The following is a 21072-nucleotide window of genomic DNA, read 5'->3' on the forward strand; positions in this document are numbered from 1 at the left end:
ATGCTGTTGGTGATGAGCAGAAACGTGGCCCAGAGGACAGCAATGCTGCCTCTCCTGGCCTTGGTGCGGGGCACAGGCAGGGTCCAGTGTCTCTGTTTGCTTGCTTGGGGCCAAATCATGTAAATCAGTGCAGTGCCACTATGATCACATGAAACCAGGGCACACAGGTTTATGCCAACTTCAGTCTGGCAACGCTGGAATTGGCCTTGGCAGTCGTGGGGCCAGCAGAGCAGACGTGGGCAGCCGACTGGCTGTTGTTTGGGTCCAGCCCTGTTTGCACAGACTGTTCATCCTGCTTGTCCAGGACAGGGGCAGCTTCAAAGCAATGAGCACAGCCCTGGCCTGGACCATTTCACCACCAACACTGGGGATTTCTCCTGGATTTTGTGAATCCTTACAAGAGGAAAAGTTCACCACTGGAGAAACAAGAACACCACAGAGACCATTGACTCATCTGAGCTCCATCTCACATGGCTTCTACTATGATAATAGCTGAACATCATTAACCCACTGCATTTGACCACTAGTCCCTTTTCCATATAAAAAGCTTATAGAAAGATGCCCCTTTGCTGTCTTGAAATCAAATTTTTAATTAACCTTCTAGGATTTCTGTTGTTGTTTGACTTAAAACATTAGTTTGCTTCATCCCTCTTTTCAGGTTTGGGATTTTCCAACAGGAAACTCTGATTTCTGCAATATTGTCTCTACAGCCAAGAAAAAACTCAGGTCAAAACCCTCCATCCACCGCTGGGCCACACTGTGCCATGATAGGAGACCTGCACAAATCTGCTCCTCCCAGCCTCACATGCCCTGCAACACCCAGACCTCCACTCAGAGGTGCTGAAGGCACAGAGCATTTCATCCTGGGTGTGCTACAGATGCCGACGCAGAGCTGCTCCAGCCAGGAATCAATGACATGCCGAGACGTTGCTCAGGAAAACAACGCCCCAGCCATGCTGAACACATGCTTTAGAGCTGCTGCACATGCCACAGCTGGAAGTTAGGTTTTGGTTGCATCCCAGGGGAGGAAGTTGATGTGCAGCTGGGATGCTGGCTTCCACCAAGTTTGCTCAGGGCTTCCTGATGACTCTTTGGGCCATGAGGCAAACAATTGGGACACCTGACATGGGGATTCTAGTCTAGCACAGGGCTCAACCCACACAGAGAGCCCTACATACTGTTAAACCCTGTAAAACCAATGCCTGCCAGCTGCATCACAGGTTTTGAGAGTGGCATTACTGGGGACAGGGGAAGAAGGTCTGGAAAAGGCTTCTTGGGCTGCAGGTTCCGCTGCCAGAGGCCTGAGATGGACCCAACACCCTTGAGATGAATTTGGATTTCACCTGCCTCTGCACAGCCAGACATGCCAGCACCATCCTGACAGGCCAAGAGCACCATCTACTGTTGCAAGAACCAGAAATGCTGCACAGATCAGCTCCCTGTGCGTCCCCAGCAGCGCTGTTTGACCAAGCACAGCTCCACCCAGCATATGACTTCTTCCTTGTTCTGTCCATACCCTGTGGCAGCTCAGCATCCCTGGGTAGGAGGTTTCCTCTCCCACCAGAAAGGGCTGTGGCCGGGCAGATGCTTTTGTAGCAGCATAAATGTGCTCCCATTGAGGACAGAGCTATGGGGACAGTGGTGGGAAAAACCCATCTCCCACTCCAGATCAGATTCTCAACGGTCAGCCAGGAGCAGAGCAGCTTCCTTTCCTCCCTTCCCAGACACCTCCTGAGCAGGTCCCTGCTCTCCTCCATGTAGTGCCAGGAAGGGAAAACCTTGGTTTTATTTATTTAATCCAGATTAAGGGACTTTCTCATGTCATTTGGCACAGAGCTAGTATCTGAACAGAAACATACCTTTCCCTGACCTCAAGTCCCTCCTGCCTGTCTCTTAGTCAGTGTTACAAACCCCAGGGTGGGCTTGTTGGGGCCCATGGAGCCTACAGCTGTTGCTCAAAGCAGGTAAAGGCTGCTTTGCATCAAGGGTGTCTGTGGACAGGCCCCTCATGCCAACACACATCCCTGAGCCTGGGGAAAAATGTTTGGTCTCCTGTCACCCATGCTTCACTCTGACCTTGTGGAAGAATAAGGGATCAACTTTATCCACAATTTGCTTTCATTGCCTTGTTTGAATGCCTGCAGCCAGTTGTCCTGTATCCTTGCAAACTCCCAGGGATGTCTGTCCAGGGCCTGAGATCCTGACTAAGCCCAGGGGAGCCTGAGCTCGCTGTGGGCTCTGTGACTACCACAGCCAAAAGCAATGTGGGTTTTTTCCCCCTCTTGCTGTAGTGAAATGATGCTGTTTGGAAAAGACCTTTGCCACCCACCTCCAACACCATCTCTCTCCTAATCCTGGGCATGGGTGGGCATTAGTGTGAGGAAGGAGGATGGACATGGGGCTGGACATTGGAGGAAGCACAAAGGAGCTCTCCCCAGCATGGAGGAGTGAACAGGATGGATACAGCAGGACCATGTAGCCTGACCCTGGATGAGCCTCTTGACTTTAACGGCAGGTGGAGAGGGGCTCTCCTGCTCCCACAGAGCCATTTGAGCCTCCTGGGAAACCACCAGTTCAGCTGGAGAACATGGACTCCCACCAAGCATGAGACCATCATGGAAACAACTTGAGAAGAGATAGAAAAGGCAGAGGTCACACAGAAGGTCTCTGTCTGGAGGGAAGAGCGTTCCAAAGAGCAGACCTGGAACCCATCTTATTCACTATTTGAATGCAGCTGTCCCACTCTTTAGGCAATTCGTGCCCCAGAGGCCACAAAAGACTAGCACCCATCCACCCACCCATCTCTCTTTGAGAGAGACCATGTCAACATGGGAAAAGACAGAGGAGGGCAGAGGGTGCTGGCAGGAACAGGAGACCTTCCATCCCCAGGCACACTGCCAAGGTGGTGGACATGGCCTCTGTAGGACATGAGGAGCAAACACAGGCAGGGTGCGTAACTGGTCAACAGCAGCACTAGCAGCAGAACAAGGATGATGAACCAGCCACCAGCACATACCAGCTAGAAGATAAAAGTTAAACCATGAGCTGGAAGGGACTGGATCAGCCTCTCCATCCAGCAAAGCTGAGCTGCCCAGTCAGATTATGTCAGGAGCTTCATGCCATTGTGCCTGTGATCACCTCCATGACCCAGGAGGCTCTGCTGGCTCTCTGATCCTCTTGTAACCCTGCTCTGTGACACCTCAGCTGCCCCAGTGCTGCATTCCCTTCCCTGGGTACCTCCTGCCCATCTTCCGTATAACCTATCCTATCCTACCTTATATCATTGTGCTGCTGAGCCAGCCAGCCCAGAGCAATGCAGGTGACCATCGACATCTCTGAAATTGTGTGAGCTGCCCATGGTTCTCTGGACATGGCACTCATGGCCAGAATAGATTATATTCCCTTTATCTCAGACAGAAAAGGTTAATTGCCTTCAGTGGACTTCATCAGCCCTTACCAATGCATCTGCCCTAGGAAGCAAGTTTGGAAGGAGGGGTGAGAAGGAAAGGGACGAAGGTAGGACTTGGGGTTTCATTTTCTGTCACTGTGTAGGGTGGTGACCATACCTCACAAGCTAAATGGTCTGGCAGGTGATGAAATCATCATTCACCTTTTGTGCCTGCCAGGAAGCCGGTGGCCAGGCCATGGTGAGTGGTAAGGGCACACTGCCCCCAGAGAGGGATGTGACACAGCTGACACAGCCCCGCAGGGTTATACATGGGGAGCCACATCACCCCACCACTGTGTCCAGACATCTTTGCAAGCCCAATGACTGCAGGTTTTCCATCACCTGTGCTGCTGATGTGCTTGGAGCTCCCTCTGCCCTTGTGAGGGACAGTGGCGTAACCCCCCAGCTCCGGCTGCAGGGATGAATATCTGCAGGTACCACCGTGTGTGCATGCGTTTGCCGGGGAGGAGCTCTGCTGGGGGATGCTCTGACCCTGGGGGGCCCAGGGACGACCCCTGTGCAGTGTCCCCAGGGGGACCCCAGCGCTGCTCCTCCCCACGGCCCCGCGAGGTGGCAGCAAGAGTCCACGGAGGAAGCGAAGAGCTGGGAGGCTGCAAACTGCTCTCCCGGCTGCGGGGAGAGGCCAGCAGCCGGGCAAGCTGAGGCTGGCCTGGGAGTGGGGGTGAGACCCGGCTGGGGTGGGGGATGCCCCCACGGCATCTGCATGAAGGACGGACTGGGAGAGATTCCCCATTCATCCAGCCCACGGATGACCCCATGGGGCAGAACCCATCACACAGGAGATACCCCAGCCCTGGAGGGATGTACCGTAGCCCTGGAGGGGCAGGAGCCATCCCGAGTAAATGTTCAGCCCCTGGTTCAGGTTACCTGGGAATAAACGAGGCTCCAGGCTCAAAAGGCACTCCTGCCTGTGACCATTCCCAGAGGCTGTGACCTGGCCCCTGCATGCTCACTGCCACCAGGCTTGGTCCTTGGGGCAGGAAGAAGGTGCCAGGGGCACTGCAAGGAGCACAGGGCGTTTGGAGGGGCTGAAATGAGTAGGGCCATGTGGTGAGGTAGCTGGCTGAAGCACAGGGCTAGATGCTCCCCAGCAGGGATTTGAGCCTGGAGAAGGTGTAGAACCAGGATGTGAATATCATCCTACTGCAGGTGCTGAAATGAAGCCTTCCCACCTCCATTTTAATTTTTTTTCCCCCAACTGCTCCTTCAGGACAAAGCATTCACCTCCTTGGACCTGCACCAGGGAACCCAAATCTACTCAACTCTCCCAGTTCTAGGGAATATTTTCATCTGCTTAAATCTCCCTGGATGCCCCCAAAACACATGGCTCCTTTGGTTTCTGGCTCCCAGGTCAATGGGCAATGGAGCTCATCATGTTACCTCAGGGTTTGGCTGTTGAGCTCAGCTAACTCATCCACCTCCCATCAAGAGGTGAGGACAGACCACGAACTAGGATAATGTGCTCATCTCACCTTTGCACCTCTCGGCCTCTCTGCCCCTGCCCCAGCCTGTGAGCCTGCTGCCCCAGCTGCCCCTTACTGAAGAGCTCCATAACCTGTCCCGTGTCCACCTACTGCTGGCCAGAGGTCTACACAGAGCTGAGCTGAAAGACCTCATCTTGGCAAACAGCCTCTGATCTTCCTGCTTGAGCTCCTCACACCTGGATGAGCTGTTTTCCCTGAACCATGACCCACAGTGTCTCTTAGACCCTCCTCCTCCACTTCCAGACCCATGTGCTGCCCTGGGATGCTCTGCACCCAGCCCACCACCCTTGTGGGGCATGACCATCCCCATGAGAGCTCCACAGCTCCTGCCCATCCCACCCCAACCCGACCCCTGGCCAGGTCTGTGGTGCAGCTTAGGTAGTGTTACTTACTCACCAAGACACCAAAGAGCCTTTGGGGATGGAGGCAGCCCCACTGACACTGGAACCTGGCCCTGGATGCCAGTAATGTCATTGTCAGACTGGATCCCTTCCCTCCAGCAAGTAGAACTCTTATAAGAGGATATTAAAGTTTGGCTGTGGGTTCATGAAAGAAGGCAGTATGCCAGAACCACCTCCCTCTTCCATTCCCCTCCTTGTAATGGACTAGGGATGTTAATTAATAGCTAAGTGCTAATATTTTGCATCCCTCTAATGTCTCACCCAGGAGCGTCAAAGCACTTTGCAGACGCTGGCTATGAGCCCTTGCTTTGAGAGTGCAGAAATTGCAGTCCAGAGATGTTTCAGGAACTTGCTGATGATCTAAGTCTGGATCAGCAATGGTCCCTGGTCTTGGATCCCTGCTCCAAGCACCAACCCACTCTGCCTCTCCTGCCATGTCACTGGACTGCCTCCCAAACTGCGGCCTTTTATAAAACCCTCCCAGGCAAGCTGCCTAGAAGTCAGCTTTTCAGGGGCCTGAGACAGGGCAACAAAGAGTTAAATATACTGATATGCTGGTGAGATCATCAGAGCTGGGAAGCACTCCATTGTTTATTAGACTCAACAGAGCCCAGTAGACAATATCCACAGGGATGTGGGGCTTGGGGTGAGCCTGGCTTAGAAGAGCAGGATCTTCTGCTGCATCCTGTCCCACTGCCACTGAAGCGGATAACTATCCCTCACCACTCACTCTGTAAGTAGGATGGATTTCCATGGGTTTGGCTCTGGGGGTGGTGGAAAGGGAGAGGGGATATGGAACAGCAAGGCTGGGGTCATTCTCTTGCTGAGCCCCAGAAAGAGACTTGCAGATATTCTTTACTCAGCAAGACCCTGAGTGTGTTGCTGGGACTGTTTAAACTCTGGGTGATGCTGGAAAGCTGCTCCCAAGGGATGCAGGTGGCTGGGCCCAACCCGGCTCCACTACACCAGCAAATGGACACTGACTCCATCTCAATTTACATCAAAGATCTGGTAGGGCTTGTAGGGGATGTGAAATCCCCTGACACATTGCCTTATTTCTCCACCCCTGGTCTCAGAGCAGGGCTAGCCAGCCTGCAGGGACTGCTACCCACAAAGCTACTGCCAGTCCCCTCCTCGCTCCAAGGTGAGCAGGGAGTGGGGACGGGAGGAGAGAGGATGGGGCTTTAGCACTCATGCCTGGCACCCACACAGCTGTCCCTCTCCTCTCCCAGAGCAGAACCTGCTCAGCCCAGCAGGATCCAGCCCTCCCAGGGCTGACACACAGCAGCAGAAAGCTGGATTCTCTGAGCCGCTCCTCTTGTGCCTGCAGGAGCCAGTGGCTCGGTTCCTCTGCAGTGTGCTCAGGGGATGTTTAGTGCAACTGGCCGCCTCACCTCCAGCAGCGAGCCACTACACCTCGGTGACAGCCAGGGCGACAGAAGCACGGCATGGTGAGTAGGCTCTCAGCACGCGGTCCCTCCCCGGGGGACTCCCTGCCCCAACACTTGCACAAGGAACAAGATGCTGTCTCCCATCAGCACCTCCCCGCATGCAAATCCCCCAAGGCAGGCGTGCGGCCGCAGGGCTGCTCTTCTCTGGACAGCTGCGGGCAGGGATGGTCCCCCACCTCCACCGGGAAGCAGCCCCCCAGTCCCCATCTTACTGGGTCTCTTGGGGACCTAGGGCATGGTGGCTCACTGAGTATACATCTCATTCCTATTCACTTTGAACCTGGTTGATAGCCACTCTCAATGAAATTTGGACAGCACTAAATGTCTAACAAAGATTTCTACGAACTGCACGCATGCACATGTCCGCCAGTGCAGCAGCCTCCTTTCCCACCCATCCCACGGTCACACATGAGTCCTCTAGAGTAGCTAACCCCTTGTCCCAGCAAACATGGGACACATGACTGTCATCTGGGGGGGGTCCTGTACTGAGGTTAAAGAGACTGATTAAAGAGTCAGACTGAGGCACCCCAGAGCAGCAGGAAAAGCCATGCCCAGAAAAGCACTTCTCCGTTTTCCTCCATTGCCCAACATTACAATTTTCTCCCAGCTGGGACCCACTAGCGAGGACTTTGCCACATACCCCTTGGGGTGGCAGGTAGGACACATCATCTGACCGAAGGACAAACAAACCCTTTGGGTCTTACCCCAAGGTTTTGCAGAGCGCCTGATGCCTCTGTTTGCCAGAAGACCACCCCAAGCCGTCTGGAGGCCACTGGAAACCCCAGAGAGCCATGGGGTAGTAGGGAGGGTCTGGGGATTCCTCTCTGTGGAACAGCCTGTGTCTTTGGCGGGTTAGATGGCCAGGCTGGGGACAGGTGGGGAAACGTGTGCACGTTTGTGTCCAGGTGACTTCCACCCAGGTCCATAACACTGGAGATGCCGATCACCAATACCAGGGGTGGTACTGGTGACGGACAGACCAGAGCTCACTCATTTTGTCTGCTTGGGGACGTCTGGCAGGGTCTGAGCCCTCAGGAAAAGGGCCCTCAATCCAGACTGGTGTCTTTTCTTCTCCCCAACATAAATCAGGGCAAGTCACATTTGTGGAGTGTGGAGCTCACTTTTTTCCTCAAAACATGTTTTTCTATGATGGTTGATTCCCAGAGGGATGTGGGGCTGGAGGTGAACCTGCCTTAGGAGAACAGGAGCTTCTGCTGCCTGTCCCACCCCTGGTGGGGTGGGAAGCTTTCTTCAGGGAAGTGTCTTGACAGCAGAAAAGGACACAGAATATATCGACAAACTTGTCCTTGAATTCCAGCAACATTTGACAATTGGTTTGCAAAATTCTTAACTTTTCCTCCAGTTATGTGTGTAGTAAAACACAAGACAGAGAACCTAAGTGCTGCAGCCCCTCCGCATCACCCTGCACACAGCAGCACCACCACACCCATGACTCCGCACCCAGGGCAGGTCCACGCTCACCCACACTGCCGGTGCTCCCATGGGATGGCACCCACTTAGTCCTAGGGCAAGGACCAGATCCACTTTGTGATACTGAGAGGGGTGTTGAGGTACAGCCAGATGGAGGTGGATGCCAGTCCCTGGGGCTAGACTGCCTGAGATGGGGAAGCTCCCGTGTCCCCAGATGTGCAAAGTGGGAGGAAGAAGTGACAGAAACTGCTTGCACCGACAGCTTAAGGGGAGCATCTAAGAAGATCCTGAAGAATCAGGGCTGCCTCCCCAGGTAAAAAGGAGATGGCCTGGCTGAAGAATGTATTGGGCGAGTAAATCCAGCTCTTAAATGGCCAAAAGGACATAGGCCTGTGCATAGGAGCAGAGTCTTCAGATCAGCCTGTTGCTTCACCTTTAGCTCAGCTCTGGCCACCTCTGCATGTTGCTTGCAGCATCCCAGGTCCTGGCTGGGACACCCATCCTGAGAGCTGCCGCTGCTGCAGGCTGGCAGGTCAGGAATGTCATCCACAGGCGGGATGGGCTGAGGGACCTGGGGCAGAGCCCTTGGGTGCTCTGCTCAGTCCAAAGCTCTCTCCTCAGCACCACCATGTAATGTCCCCAAGGCCCAGGAGACACCCAAGTGGGTGCTGTGCTGTTTTAGCACTAGGGTCCCCAGCAGCACCAGTAAGCGGGCCCCAGTAGATCTCCCAGATCAGAAACCAAACATTGTCACAAAAAGCACTGGAAGAGCAAAGGGAGGAGAAATAGAATCACATGAGGCTTTTATGGAGGGGGAGAAGACAGACCCCAGTGTTAGCTCCACCACCAACAGCTGCTCAAGATTTCAGAGACAGCAGCAGCACAACTCCAGACATGAAATCCGAGATGTGGTTTGGAGGCATTTTCAAGCCAGCAACCAGTCATCTGCTGACTCTCTCCTTACAACAATAATGATTTAAAAAATTGGGAGAAATCTGATAGCATTATCCTGCCAGGCCGCTCAGTACAACCATTGCTTCTTCCAATATGAGAACATCTGTGATGAATTAGGGATAGAGCATGGGCAGAGCAGGAACTGAAATTGCATTAGCTCTCCCAAGAGCTGCAGATACATGTTATTAGCTAACAGTGGGGAAAATTGTGACCAAACCAGCATGCTCTGACAGGAAGTGCCAGAAAAATTATAAGTGTCTGGGAACTGTGGTGAGGGGGGTGGTTATGTCAGAAAATAAAAGGCGGGGGGGTGGGGGGAAATCCACTCTAGTGTAAATGCAAACCTGAAAGGAAGATGATGGTTTCTGCAGGAGCCTGAGACTAACACTCTGCAAAGTGAAGAGGAAGGTGCTTTGCAGAGCTCAGAGTACCCCCGATGTGGAGACAGAGCAGCAGCACATGGACAAGGAGGGAGAGGGGTGTCTGAAAGATGGGCCGGACAGACTGCATTAGACTGCTGAGATATGAGATGAGGGCATTATTCCAAATAAGAAAGCAAATTTCCAACCACAAAGCCAAATTAAAATTTTACAGTGTCTTGATCATAAAACCAAGAAATGCCACAGCTACCTAGGATGAAATTTCAGGAAGAGCCTTGCAAAAGATTTGAGCTAGAAGAGGGGGATCACAGGCCAGAATGCTGTGAGCAAGGCAGCTGCACACACCAGCCAAGCAAGAAGTTTTACCTGATCACCTGCATGTCTAACACAGTTGTAGCCATCTAAATAACAGCTCATGGCAGCTCATGCTTCTCCAAAGCCAAGGGTTCAGGATGCCTCACTGCCATCAGTCCAGCTTGCAGAGACACCAGTTCAAAAGGAAGAGAAACAGAAACCAGAGCTTGCTACTATGACCAAACTTACCTGCCTTGTCAAGTGTTTGAACAACCCTGATCAAGTGCTGTAAAAGACACTTCAGCACAGCAGATACATGTCCCCTCCTCTGCCCTGTCTTTTCCAGTTCAACAGAGAAGGGTGAAAGCTGAAGATAGGAGAGACACAAATTGTGTCCATTCCTCTTGGCTTTTGCTTTTTGCCTGTTGGTCCAAGTTCAGCAAACCTGAAACATCACAAAATACGTTGATACCACCAGATCTGCGTTTCTGTAAGTGTCTGTGTTTGGAGGACTAAATTGAAAAATTACATCTGTCTCTTCTCAGAATAAAGCACAAACCTTGGCAGTGGGCACAGGTGAAAGAATAATGGAGGTGCTGGCTGGCACCCAGCCATCAGCATGCCTAGATGGGCACTGGGCCCGGTATGGCCCAAATACGGGCAGGTTTCCTTAAGACAGTGCCTCTGGAGCTGTGCCAGCTTTGCAGCCTCTGTGTGCCTGCGCTTACATGGTACATGCTCTCACACTGATCAGCAGGAACGGGAAAAGAGCTGGGGCCACTGGGCTTCACACTCATTTCATCTACACCTCACTGCTGCCCACTTCAGCCACAGGCCTTCCTGTGGCACACACAGGGTGAAAATCCAGCCTGGCATCACCCCCGGTGTGTACCTCCTGCTGAGCCGTTCCAAGGGCCAGCAGTGGGTCTGGGTTCAACCAGGGCTGAACTAAGCAAACACAGAGCCCATGGTGCTGTCTGTGCCACACGAGAGCCAAAGCAGGGTTTTCATTTAACTGCTCCAGATCAATGCCCACTTAGACTCAAAGCTTGCATGGTGCTTTGCCAGAGCTGTGCTTGACCGTGGAGCAGGCAGAGTCCTGGTGGCACTGCCCATCCATCCGAGCCCCACTAGGGTCTTGTGCCCAGGACAGCATGGATGTGACTTGAGCTTGACTGCTGTCCAGCATGGGGCAGCCCCACAAGGGGCAGCTTTCCGTCTGGCAGCAATCACCGTTGGCTCTGCTTTGTGGTGCTGGCAGAAGGGCAATGCAGGGTCCTGGGCTGCTCCAGGCTGGCACTGCTGTTATATTCCTGCTCCAGGACATCCCCATGCCTGAGGGTGGGGACAGCTCAAACTACTGGCAGAGGACAGGTCAATCCCAGCCCTCCTGACACAGCAGAACCTATAGGAGAAATCCTGGCAGCTCAGGCAGGAGAATTTTGCAAAAAAAATCTTATTCCTGGGTGTGAAGCATCCATGCCCCTGGCCTCTCCCGCCCTCCTCATCCCTGCTACCTGCATGGGTTCATCTCTGCTGGGCTTCCCAGCAGCAGGGCCGACGTGCATCAGGAGCACTCCCTGATCCACCCTCCTGCCCTTGTCTCCTCAGCAGAGCCCTGAGGAAATAGTGGTTAACATAATGCTTGGCCCTTCTCATTTACCATAATGGTTTCTCTGTGCTAAAGGCACTTTGTTTCTGGGAAAATGTATTTCCTCCTTGAGTTGGTGAAAAAATAATGTGCCGTAAAGCCACACTGCTGACCTATCTGTCACAAGGCAGTGTTTCAGTGTGCTTCTGCTACCAAGTCAAGAGCCTTCCCATAGAAGCCTGCTCCAGTTTACAGCTGGAGAAATATTTCCCGTGTGATGAGCATTTCCCCATCTCCCATCCGTGCATTTAGATAGGAAAAGAGAAACTCCTGTGCTGTGGCTACTGCAAGACTGGCACATCTAGGCTGGATGTGGCAATGAGGAACATCCAGACCCAGGGGCCTGAAGGAAATCCTCAGCCCATGGGAGGGTGCTTTCTGCACTCCCACCATAGCAGTCCTGGCATGGCACACCTGTGCCTCAGTTTCCCCACCTGCAAGAGGGGACCATGCCACAAGGTACTGAGGTGTAATTTGGGTTCTGAGAGGGAAAGTGGGTCCAGGGATGCAACCAGGATCACCAGCCCTGCTTGCAGCACCCTGCTACTCCCCTGAAAGCAGACAACAGCCCTAGCACGCTCAGGGTAGTGGGTTCCAATGGACATCTACTCATCCCACCACTGAATCCCTGTGGGGGCTGGAAGCTGGTGAGCTGGAAGGTCTCAGGACAGGGACTACAGGAGTCCCACTGTCCATGGGTGGGCAGCAGGACTCCGCAGACACCCTAAGCCCTGCAAGACCCTATTGCCTATTCCTACATCTCATTGCTCTCATAGGTGTGATGCTCTTCTCTCCCTGCAGTGACACAAATCCTTCTCCACTTTCATTTGACTTGGCACTATTTAATGACCAAATGGAAAGCACCCAATCCACTCTCCATCACTAGTCCTGCTTTGCTCTTTCTCTTTTGTCCATCTCAGGTCTCTTCCTCAGATCCCATTGCCATGGAAATTCCCCCCAAGAGCCCTGACGGCAGTGAGAAGTCTCCTCAGTCCAAGGAGCTGCTGACCAGTAACACGGCCAGCACCCTCTGCATCAGCTCCCGGAGCGAGTCTGTCTGGACCAGCACATCCAGAAGCAAGTGGGACATATACCACAAGCCTGTCATTGTCGTGTCTGTTGGAGCAGCTGTCTTTCTCTTTGGGATGGTCATCACCAGCCTGTCTTGCATCGAAATCAATAACAAAAACGTTTACAAAATGTGTGGCCCGGCTTTCCTGTCCTTGGGACTGATGCTCCTCGTTTGTGGCCTTGTCTGGATCCCCATTATCCGGAAGAAGCAGAAGCAGAGACAGAAGTCACAGTTTCTGCAGAGCCTCAAGTCCTTCTTCTTTAACCGCTGAGGGCAGTCCATGACCTTCCTGGGAAGGGTCCCCTCCCCTCTACCCACCTGTACTGGTTAGACATCAAAAGAAACAAGTTCTTGTACTCTCCTAGAGGATTTAATCTCAGTAAGTCTCTTCCCTACGGTTGAAACACACTGTAGCAGTGTCCAGTGTAAAAATGAACTTTGTATTTCATCCAAATAATGACAAATAAAGACAAAAAAAAGAGAGCAGGATTTTGCAGCTGAGACCAGCAAGGCAGGTCCAAGCTCTCTGTATCACCCTCCTGTCCAACAAGCAACCCAACACCACATATTGGGAAAAGCAAAGCTCCTAACTAACCTGGCTCCACCCAGCAGCTTCTGCAAGATACATCAGCAGAGAGAAGCCAACGGACTAGAGTGTGAGTAAAGCGTGGTGTGAACATTGTGACTGCGAACTGCAATTCAAATGTAGAAACTGGGAGCCCAGAGATGCTTCATCTAGAGTTAGAGGAGAGGAGAAGCAGGACAATGTTATTCCAGGCTGCTTTGTATCAGAGGAGGCCACCAGAACAGACAACACACACCACCAAAGCTTAGGAGAATGAGACATGATGCTCATGGCTAGAACTTCCCTGTCATGAATCTGTTACAGTGGCTGGCTGAGACATGGCTGCAAACTGGAGCTCAATCCTTGCCCAGTGTGGAGCATTCACAGGCTTTATTTTTTTGCTCCAAAGGGTCAAGGCAAGGAGCAGCATCACAAGCAGCATTTTTTTCCTCCCTCTGGCAAAGGATGTTTAAAAAGCTGCAGGGACAAAGTTGTTTTGCACTGCTGTTTTCTGCCAGAGCCACCCATATACCCTAACCATCAGCTTATTCACACAACCAGAACCGGACTGCAGGCAAGAGAGACAGGTTCCTTGTCCCCACCCACTCCCTTTCTGCCTTTAATAAATGTGTGTCCTGAGGCAATTCACCAAGGAAAGCATGGATCCTTTCTGCATAGTTTTTGCTTTAATTTAATATTTTCAGCAGGTCTGATTTACTTTAAAAGACAAATTTGAGGTACAAATTCTCAGTCTGAAGAACTTAGTTTCAGTCTGGACAGCAAGATCTAGATTGATATAAATACGCCCGTAATGTCCAGCTCCCAACTGTGGATGCAGGTGCTGATGAAAGTCTGATTTTTCAGAAGTGTTAATCCACTCCAGATCCCACAGCAGCCTTTTGTCAGTCCATTGAGACTCCCCAGCATGTCAAGCACTGTTCAAAGGCCCTGACACCCGCTGCGGGGTGAGGATGTGGTCGGTGTTGATCAGAAGCAGAAGAGGAACACAGAAGAGGAGACCCCATGAAGCTCTTCTTTGTAGTCTACTTCTCCGCGAGGAAGCCGAGGCAGCCCCGTTCCTCTGCTAAGTGCCATGGGAGACAGGGAGGCTGGCAGGGGATGCACTGAGAGAATTTGCAATGTGTTTGCTCTTTGGTTTCAGACAGACAGGGTATGATAACCTCCATCGGTTGCTGAAGAGAGGAAGCTCATGTAATGCCTCTGCTTTCTCTAACCCACATCTACCAACAGCTGCCAAGAAACCCTGGAGAAAAGCACAAGGAATGGGACATGCAGGCAATAGTCCTTCTCCTGGTTAATGTCCACCTCTCAGCTAACAGCAGTTCAGAGGCAAGGCAGAGGTTGCTCCAGACCTCTGTTTAATGGCCAACAATAGAGCCAACATGCTCACCTCCTCCTGTTCTGCCCACTTTTTCAAACCAGTTTGTACTTTCAGTCTCTACAACATCCCGGAGTCACAATTCCTTCAAACTCTCCAATTTTCCAGACACGCTGGAAGCTCTGCATAACATAAGGAGACACAGCAAAAGCAGAGGGTAACAGATCCTGCTGCTCCAGGCCAGCAGGCACCCAGCAGGTCAGTTAATAGGGAGATGTGTTCACTGTAGTCAAAGATCATGAAACTGTAGCTGTGGGAACTGTGCTCAGGGCCAAAAGTTATTTCCCTGTGGGGAAATATTTAATCTCCTCCTGGCCATCTCTGGCTGCACTCCCCTATTTCTGAAACTAGTGCCACATCAGCATTCCTCCATGCAAATATGGTTCAAGGTGCCTGTGGCCCAAAACCTTCAAGTGGAATCATTTGTGCTCCCACAGCCTGGCTAACATTAACCACAGAGCTCGGACTCACCTTGACACTGCTGCCAGGATCCTAACAGTATGTGACCAAGGCTGGCCAGTGTCATGTGCCTGGAGATCCCCTCCACCAGTGTTGGGAGAGCTTGAGGAGGCAACTCCCAGCCTGGCAGCTGACACAGCTGGATTATTGGAGCAATGCACATCCCTTTGCCCCAAAGTCAGCCTGGCCCTGAGTTTTATTTCCTAGGTGGTGCAGACATGTGTATCCCCAGCCAGCCACTGCCAGGTCTGTGAGTGGGGTGTACAAGTTGTATGATCTGGCACTGAAACCCCCATTTGTTCCTCAGCTGTTCATCATGCCGTGCAAAATTTTGCTTGTTTTTGCAATCCTGACTTGGCACTAGGCAGCAGTCCCCATTGATTTAGCTGCAGAGGATGCTCACCCAAAACTCTTGCTTGGGGGGCAGCTGCAGTCAGAAGAGCGGACAAACGTCAGGACTCATGAGAGGGAAATCATGGAGCAATGTGAAGAACATCACCAGGTCCCAACTGTCTGCAGCCTGCAGATCTGCTCAGAGACGGACATCCTAAACCTGCACAGTCTGGAGGAGGTACCTGGAAATGCAAACAGCTCTGCGGTGGCAAGAGACTGCCCAGCCTGGGCTAGCTGTCCAGAGGGATGTGACGGGGGACTGGAAGTACCAAACAGCCTGGAGAGAGGGAGCAGGGGTCATGCTCTCCATGTCTCATGACGAAGGATGGTCAGTGAAATGTTAATATGATAAGAAGACACTGAGACCAAGAATTTAATGGGATAACAGACTGGTCATTTACAACAAGAATATTCGGTTTAATTAAAGCAAAAATTTCCCAAGGGACTTTCTTGTTGCTGCTCTGGTCTCATGTTTGGTTTTTTGTGACTGCTGGTAGCGAGGGGAGGCTGCACTATAAGGTGTTTGGGACAGATGTGGTGGCAGCCAGGAGCCACCGTGCTAGGGGGCTCACCCAGGACATGAGGAGGAAGAGTGGACTGGCACTGCAGGTTTATGTGGGTGCTGGCCCTGTGCCCTGGGGAGGGTTTCAGGTCTGTGGATGTGCTCAGTGGTCACCTCTGTCGAGGCGTGAGGAGTATGTGGGTGGCACAGGAAAGTGCCTGGCGAGAGCGTGAAGTTTGCCCAGGTGAGGGTAAAGGTAATAGGCCGGGGATCAACAAAACTTGCTGAAGAGAGGGGGTTTATCAGGTGGATCTTTTGCTGCCAGATCTGTAGGAGGACAGTGAGGTAAAGGGAGAGAAATGTTAACTGAAGGGAAAGACAGATGAACAGCTTGAAGATCAACATGCAGATGGAAGTCTAGCAACAGTGTGTGAACTCTCCACTTTGTTGCACTGGGTATAAATGCCTGATTCCTGCCAGGAAGCTGGGTGGACTTTTCATTTGTGCATGCAATGCAAAGAGCTCCCAGCACCGGGAAATGCATCAGCCTCTTGAAGTGAGAGAGCGTGAGCTGGAGCGACTTAGGGAACCAGACATGCAGGGCATCCTGGAGGCTGCTCACAAGGGTTTCATTAGCAGCTGACATAAAATGTCCTGCTGTGGCAGAAAAACCCCATGGGGCTGCTGAAATGTCAAATCCTGCCTCTGTGCTGTGGGACCAGTCAACTTCTATATCCTGCTGATGTGGGAAGCTACAGAGGCAGGGGGCATCCATGGGTTCAAAAGGGGTTTATGGACAACCGATGAAAAAAGAGGCAGCAGAAGCAACAGAGAGTGTTTTGCACTCCAACTTCTGTAACACAACAGTGGTGGATGCTGAAGAAGTCCATAGGGAGCAGATGGCAGAAAGGGGTGGGCTCACATGCTGCCTTCTCCTGCCACTGCTGGAACCAGCACTGGGCTCAGGGGACCTTTGATCTGATCATGGGGCAGTTCGTATCTTTGGATCATTCCCATGCATCTGACTGCTCCCCAATATTTCTCTCTACTCCCACTGAAGACTGTTTGAATCCCAGTGTGATGCTTTGAATCAGACCAAAAAAACCCATGTTTTAAGAAAATATCAGGTTATCAAGCAAACATAATTATGTCCAGCTCCACTAAAGCAAGCTTAGATGAGATCTGCCAGCTTCCTCTGTTCTATAAAAAGAACAGGAAATCCATTATAAAATTCATTATCTCTGCAGAGCAGTTCAAAGAGGAAATATTTCTCCTCCATCTCAAAGGTCAGCCCCCCAGCAAACCCGCTGAGCAGGCTCTGCGGCTGGATGACGCCCTGCTACAGGGCCTCTACAACGGTTCCTTGGTTCCTGGGCTTTAACAAAAGTTAAGCATGCACAAAGATACCACACACACATGTTGCATATCTCTCGCCGAGCATGTTACACTGTGTTTTATCTCACCTCACTTTAACTGGATTCATCCTGGGTGTAAGCAGCAGATTCCGGCAGCTGCTGCATGAATTGCACTAACACCAGCCCCCCTCTCTGGGGTATAAATGATTTCACTGTGGAAGGAAGCAGGTGGCCACTGGTGTCTGTGAGCACACATATATAGTCCCCTGAGAACTTCCTCCACTCCCTCCTGGATACACAGCCAAGGGCTCATGGGGCCACAGGGGCTGATATCCCGAGTTCCCTCTGGGTTATCATCTTCATACCTGTGCCTGGATATTAGCCAGGCCACCAGTTCAGCATGCACCCTGAAATGCTGCTGGTGCTTCCTTGCCCTGTAAGGAGCAGGTGACATCCCGCGGGGATGAATTGCAACCGCCCATCCCTCACTCAGGGCCAGCAGCAGCCCTTCCCCATCCCTGATGAGCAGCAATGAGGGTTACAACTTTCAGAGGACTCTCACTGCTCACAGTGAGTTTGAAACCCTACAAAACCCCACAATCTATTTACACACTAGGCGTTAGGCACATGGAGACTGTTGAACCAGCTGAGATTTGCACGGTGGCACCGCTGAGAAGGGCGGTAGATGTGAGCAAACATGCCCCAGCTTTGCCCCTTAACCTTGCTTAACGGAGGAGAGGGAATGCTGAAGCAGGGCTTTTCACCCAGACCATGTCAGAGATGGTAAATCTGGTTATTTCCCGCTCGAATATGGTACTGCCGTGACCTGGGTGTTTCCAGGGGAAGAAATGCCTCTGTCTGCAGTCACTCAGAGCTGCCTGTGCACATGTGTACAGTCCCAGGGCCGGGAGTTCTCCCCACTGAAGCTGGGTGTTGCAGCAGTAAATATAATTGTGGTTTTTCTTCTTTTTTTTTTTTTTTTTTTTTCTTTCACTCAACCAGAATATCAGGTTGCAACAAGTCAGCACCAAAAGGAAACTTTATTTCCAGTGCTCCAACAGAGGATATTTAAAGCTCTGCTCCTCTGCACACAGCAGCACTTGAGGATGGTAAAACTCCTGCTCCCTGTATTACGGGGTTTGCAGTAAGCTGGCCACCATGAACATGGGAAAGCTCATGTGGGTCTCTATCCCAGACTCCCCTGTCAGCATCCCTGTGAAGGAAATACGATGAATCCCAGCTTGCTCCCAAGCTGGATGGTGCAGCCTGGTTTTAACCCAACCTAAACCCCAGTCTTGCCATGAATCCCTGAACCACGGGGATGGAGGGGCTCCCAGGACACCAGCAAGGAGCTGTTGGAAATGCCCTGCCCTCCCCCCTCAGTTTTCTTGGTTTCAAAACCTGCTCGGATCCCATTAGGGGTTACAAAACTTTCCATCCCTCTCTGTGCTGGAGCACCCCGGGGGTGCAGGAGATGAGGTGTGGGGGCTCAAGTCACCAGCTGTGGGTTGGGGTGGGCCACAGCCTGAATTTCTGGCAAGGGCAGGCAGTAACTGAGCTCCGGGCAACTTGTGTCAATGTAGGGGTGTTGGTTAACCCCTGTGGAAGGACGCCAGCCTGCCCAGCAAGCACTTCCCTGGGTATTCATTTAACCAGGGGCTTCCTTTGAGGCCTCTGAGCCTCAAAGTTTAAACTGTCTCGTCTAAACTCCTTCCCTGGGTTGCTCGACCCCTCTCTGGTCCAGTGATGGCCTTTCCAGCATGTGCCAGTCTGCATCTGCAAGGCTCTGTGATGGCAGGTGAAGAAATGCAGCTCCTCCGCCCCCCTCTTGTCCTCACAGACTCTTGCAAGGGAATGCTGCATTATTTTCAGCCCTGCCAAGGTTTGTAAACCCTAGCTGGAGCCTGAGCTCACCTGAAGAGATGAGACACAAATACTTACTGGTGTATCTGTGTCAGTGCAAGGGAAGTTCCTTCCAACCACATTGTGTAGCCCTCGAGCTGAGCGTATGTGTAATTCCACCACGTAACCCTGCAGTGAGTGCACACAAGTCAGTAAGGCTCAACCTCTCGGAGGCTGACTGGCAGTGATGCTCCTGGTGTGTCTCTCCTGGGGATGGTTGATGTCCAGAAGGAAGCAGCGGAACCCTGGAGAGGGTCTGCGGGAGGAGGTCCCTTCTGCCACTCTGCCCTGCCAAGCCTTGGTACCTTGCGTCCCTCTTCAGATGAAATATGGGCTGCAGATGCCTACACCTCCCGTGGCACCCTCAGAGGGGGCCGCTGCTCCTGACTGCCCAGTGGTGCCGCACCGTGAACCAGAATCTCTGGACAGCTCTCATAAACAGTTACTTATTTTGGTTTTATAACTTTTTATACTAGACCACTCCTTGTGGAGTCCTGTTTGCGCTTTCCTGATTCAGGACCTGGAAAGATTTGCTCAGTTTTAAAGCAAAATCATTGAGCCCATTCCTCAGACTGGCAGATTCAGCTGTTATCCTTCAAGGACTCATGTGTGATGAAGGACAGGAGTTGTCAGGATTGAGGTGAGGGTGTTGATATTAAACCATTTTCTGAAGAAAACCTGATGTACTGCTTTGAGAGACCCTCCATCTGTGTGAGTGGCTATGGGTGGGCAGAGGAGGGGCAGAAGCATAGTCTGTCAAGAAAAGAGCTGTCAAAGGAAGCTGTGTCCTACTATCTGTTTATCTGTCTGTCTATCTATCTACCTACCTGCCTACCCATCTATCTAGCCATATACACTCCCCACCCAGAAAAAAAAAAAAAGTTGGTTTTAATCCCTGAACATTTAAGGCAGCCTGATGGTGGTGGGTGCTGTACAGTTTTAGCCCATGCCAGCTAGCCCTAGAGGTATGTACTGCATCACCTACCACATTTTTTTCTCTCCCTGCAGATGGAGAGCAGGTTGGCTCGTGCCAGAGGAGGAAGTGAGACTTTCGCCTCCTCTGTTCTTTCCTTCTCACCTCCTGCAGAAGGTCTGCCTGCATTTCTGATTCTGGGCAAAGCCCTTAGAGGACATCTCAGCCAGGCTTGGCTCCTGCCCAGCCTGCTCCCTGTCTTCTCTAGGTGAAAGGAAATATTTAATTGGGAATTTCTTTCATGCCCTTTGTCCTGCCAGAGTTTAAAGCTGAGCACAGGTATGGGAAGGACAAACTGCAGAGCTGAAAGTAGCTCAGAAAGTCCCTGATGGGTGCTGGTAACAAAAAGGTGGTTCAGGCTCTCAAGGCTGTCTCTGGACAAGGTACAAGACAAAGAAGAGGAGAGGAAGTTGGGAGCTTGGGTCTTCCACACTTGGTGATGTGCTGGAAGCATTAAGCCAGGGGATTTAAAGGAAGATGCAGCTCTGGAGTATGTCATGCCTGATTTGGCAGGGGCAAAAGGACTCAGAAGGGCATCCCACTTCTCTGTGTATACGTGTCCCCATGGGGTAGTCCATAATGTGGGAAAGGGTCTCCAGGGAAAGCCCTTCAGAGGAAGCTCCTCTGGGCTGTGGGCTCTTGATGTGTCGCTGAGATCAGGAGAGACCAACAGCCCCAGAGCTGATGCTGGCACATCCTAGGGATTGCTTAGGGAAGGGGGCTGGGATCCCAGCATGCTTTTGCTGTCTCCAGTGGTGGTAGCAGCCGTAAACCCCAAGTGACACATAATCGACAGCTTCTTATGCTAAAAGCAGCTCTCCTCACTCTTCTGAGAAGATCAGCAATTACTGGTGAGCTAGACCCTGCAGTGAGTGGGAAGCAGGTCCCAGGCTTGCCCTTTGAAAGGCACTGGGCGTGCGTGGCACTGCCTTTGCTA

The 21072-nt window shown here is 52.0% G+C and overlaps 1 protein-coding gene across 4 annotated transcripts; it reads left to right on the plus strand.

Moving 5' to 3' along the window:
• The first annotated feature begins 5925 nt into the window (after window positions 1-5925).
• PIRT (phosphoinositide interacting regulator of transient receptor potential channels) lies at window positions 5926-15839 on the plus strand. Of its 4 annotated transcripts, none has more exons than XM_074921990.1 (3): window positions 5926-6087; window positions 6587-6805; window positions 12436-15839. In XM_074921990.1, the coding sequence occupies exons 2-3, from the start codon at window positions 6803-6805 to the stop codon at window positions 12856-12858; spliced, it is 426 nt and encodes a 141-aa protein (XP_074778091.1). In that variant the 5' UTR covers window positions 5926-6087; window positions 6587-6802; the 3' UTR covers window positions 12859-15839. The 4 variants fall into 4 exon arrangements, with proteins under 4 accessions (XP_074778091.1, XP_074778090.1, XP_074778092.1 ...); XM_074921989.1 differs by having other exon boundaries at window positions 6685-6805; XM_074921991.1 differs by having other exon boundaries at window positions 6685-6805; window positions 12449-15839.
• Window positions 15840-21072: the final 5233 nt, after the last annotated feature.

Source organism: Athene noctua, chromosome 18, assembly GCF_965140245.1.
Source record: "Athene noctua chromosome 18, bAthNoc1.hap1.1, whole genome shotgun sequence".
In the NCBI taxonomy this organism is placed as follows: Eukaryota; Metazoa; Chordata; class Aves; order Strigiformes; family Strigidae; genus Athene; species Athene noctua.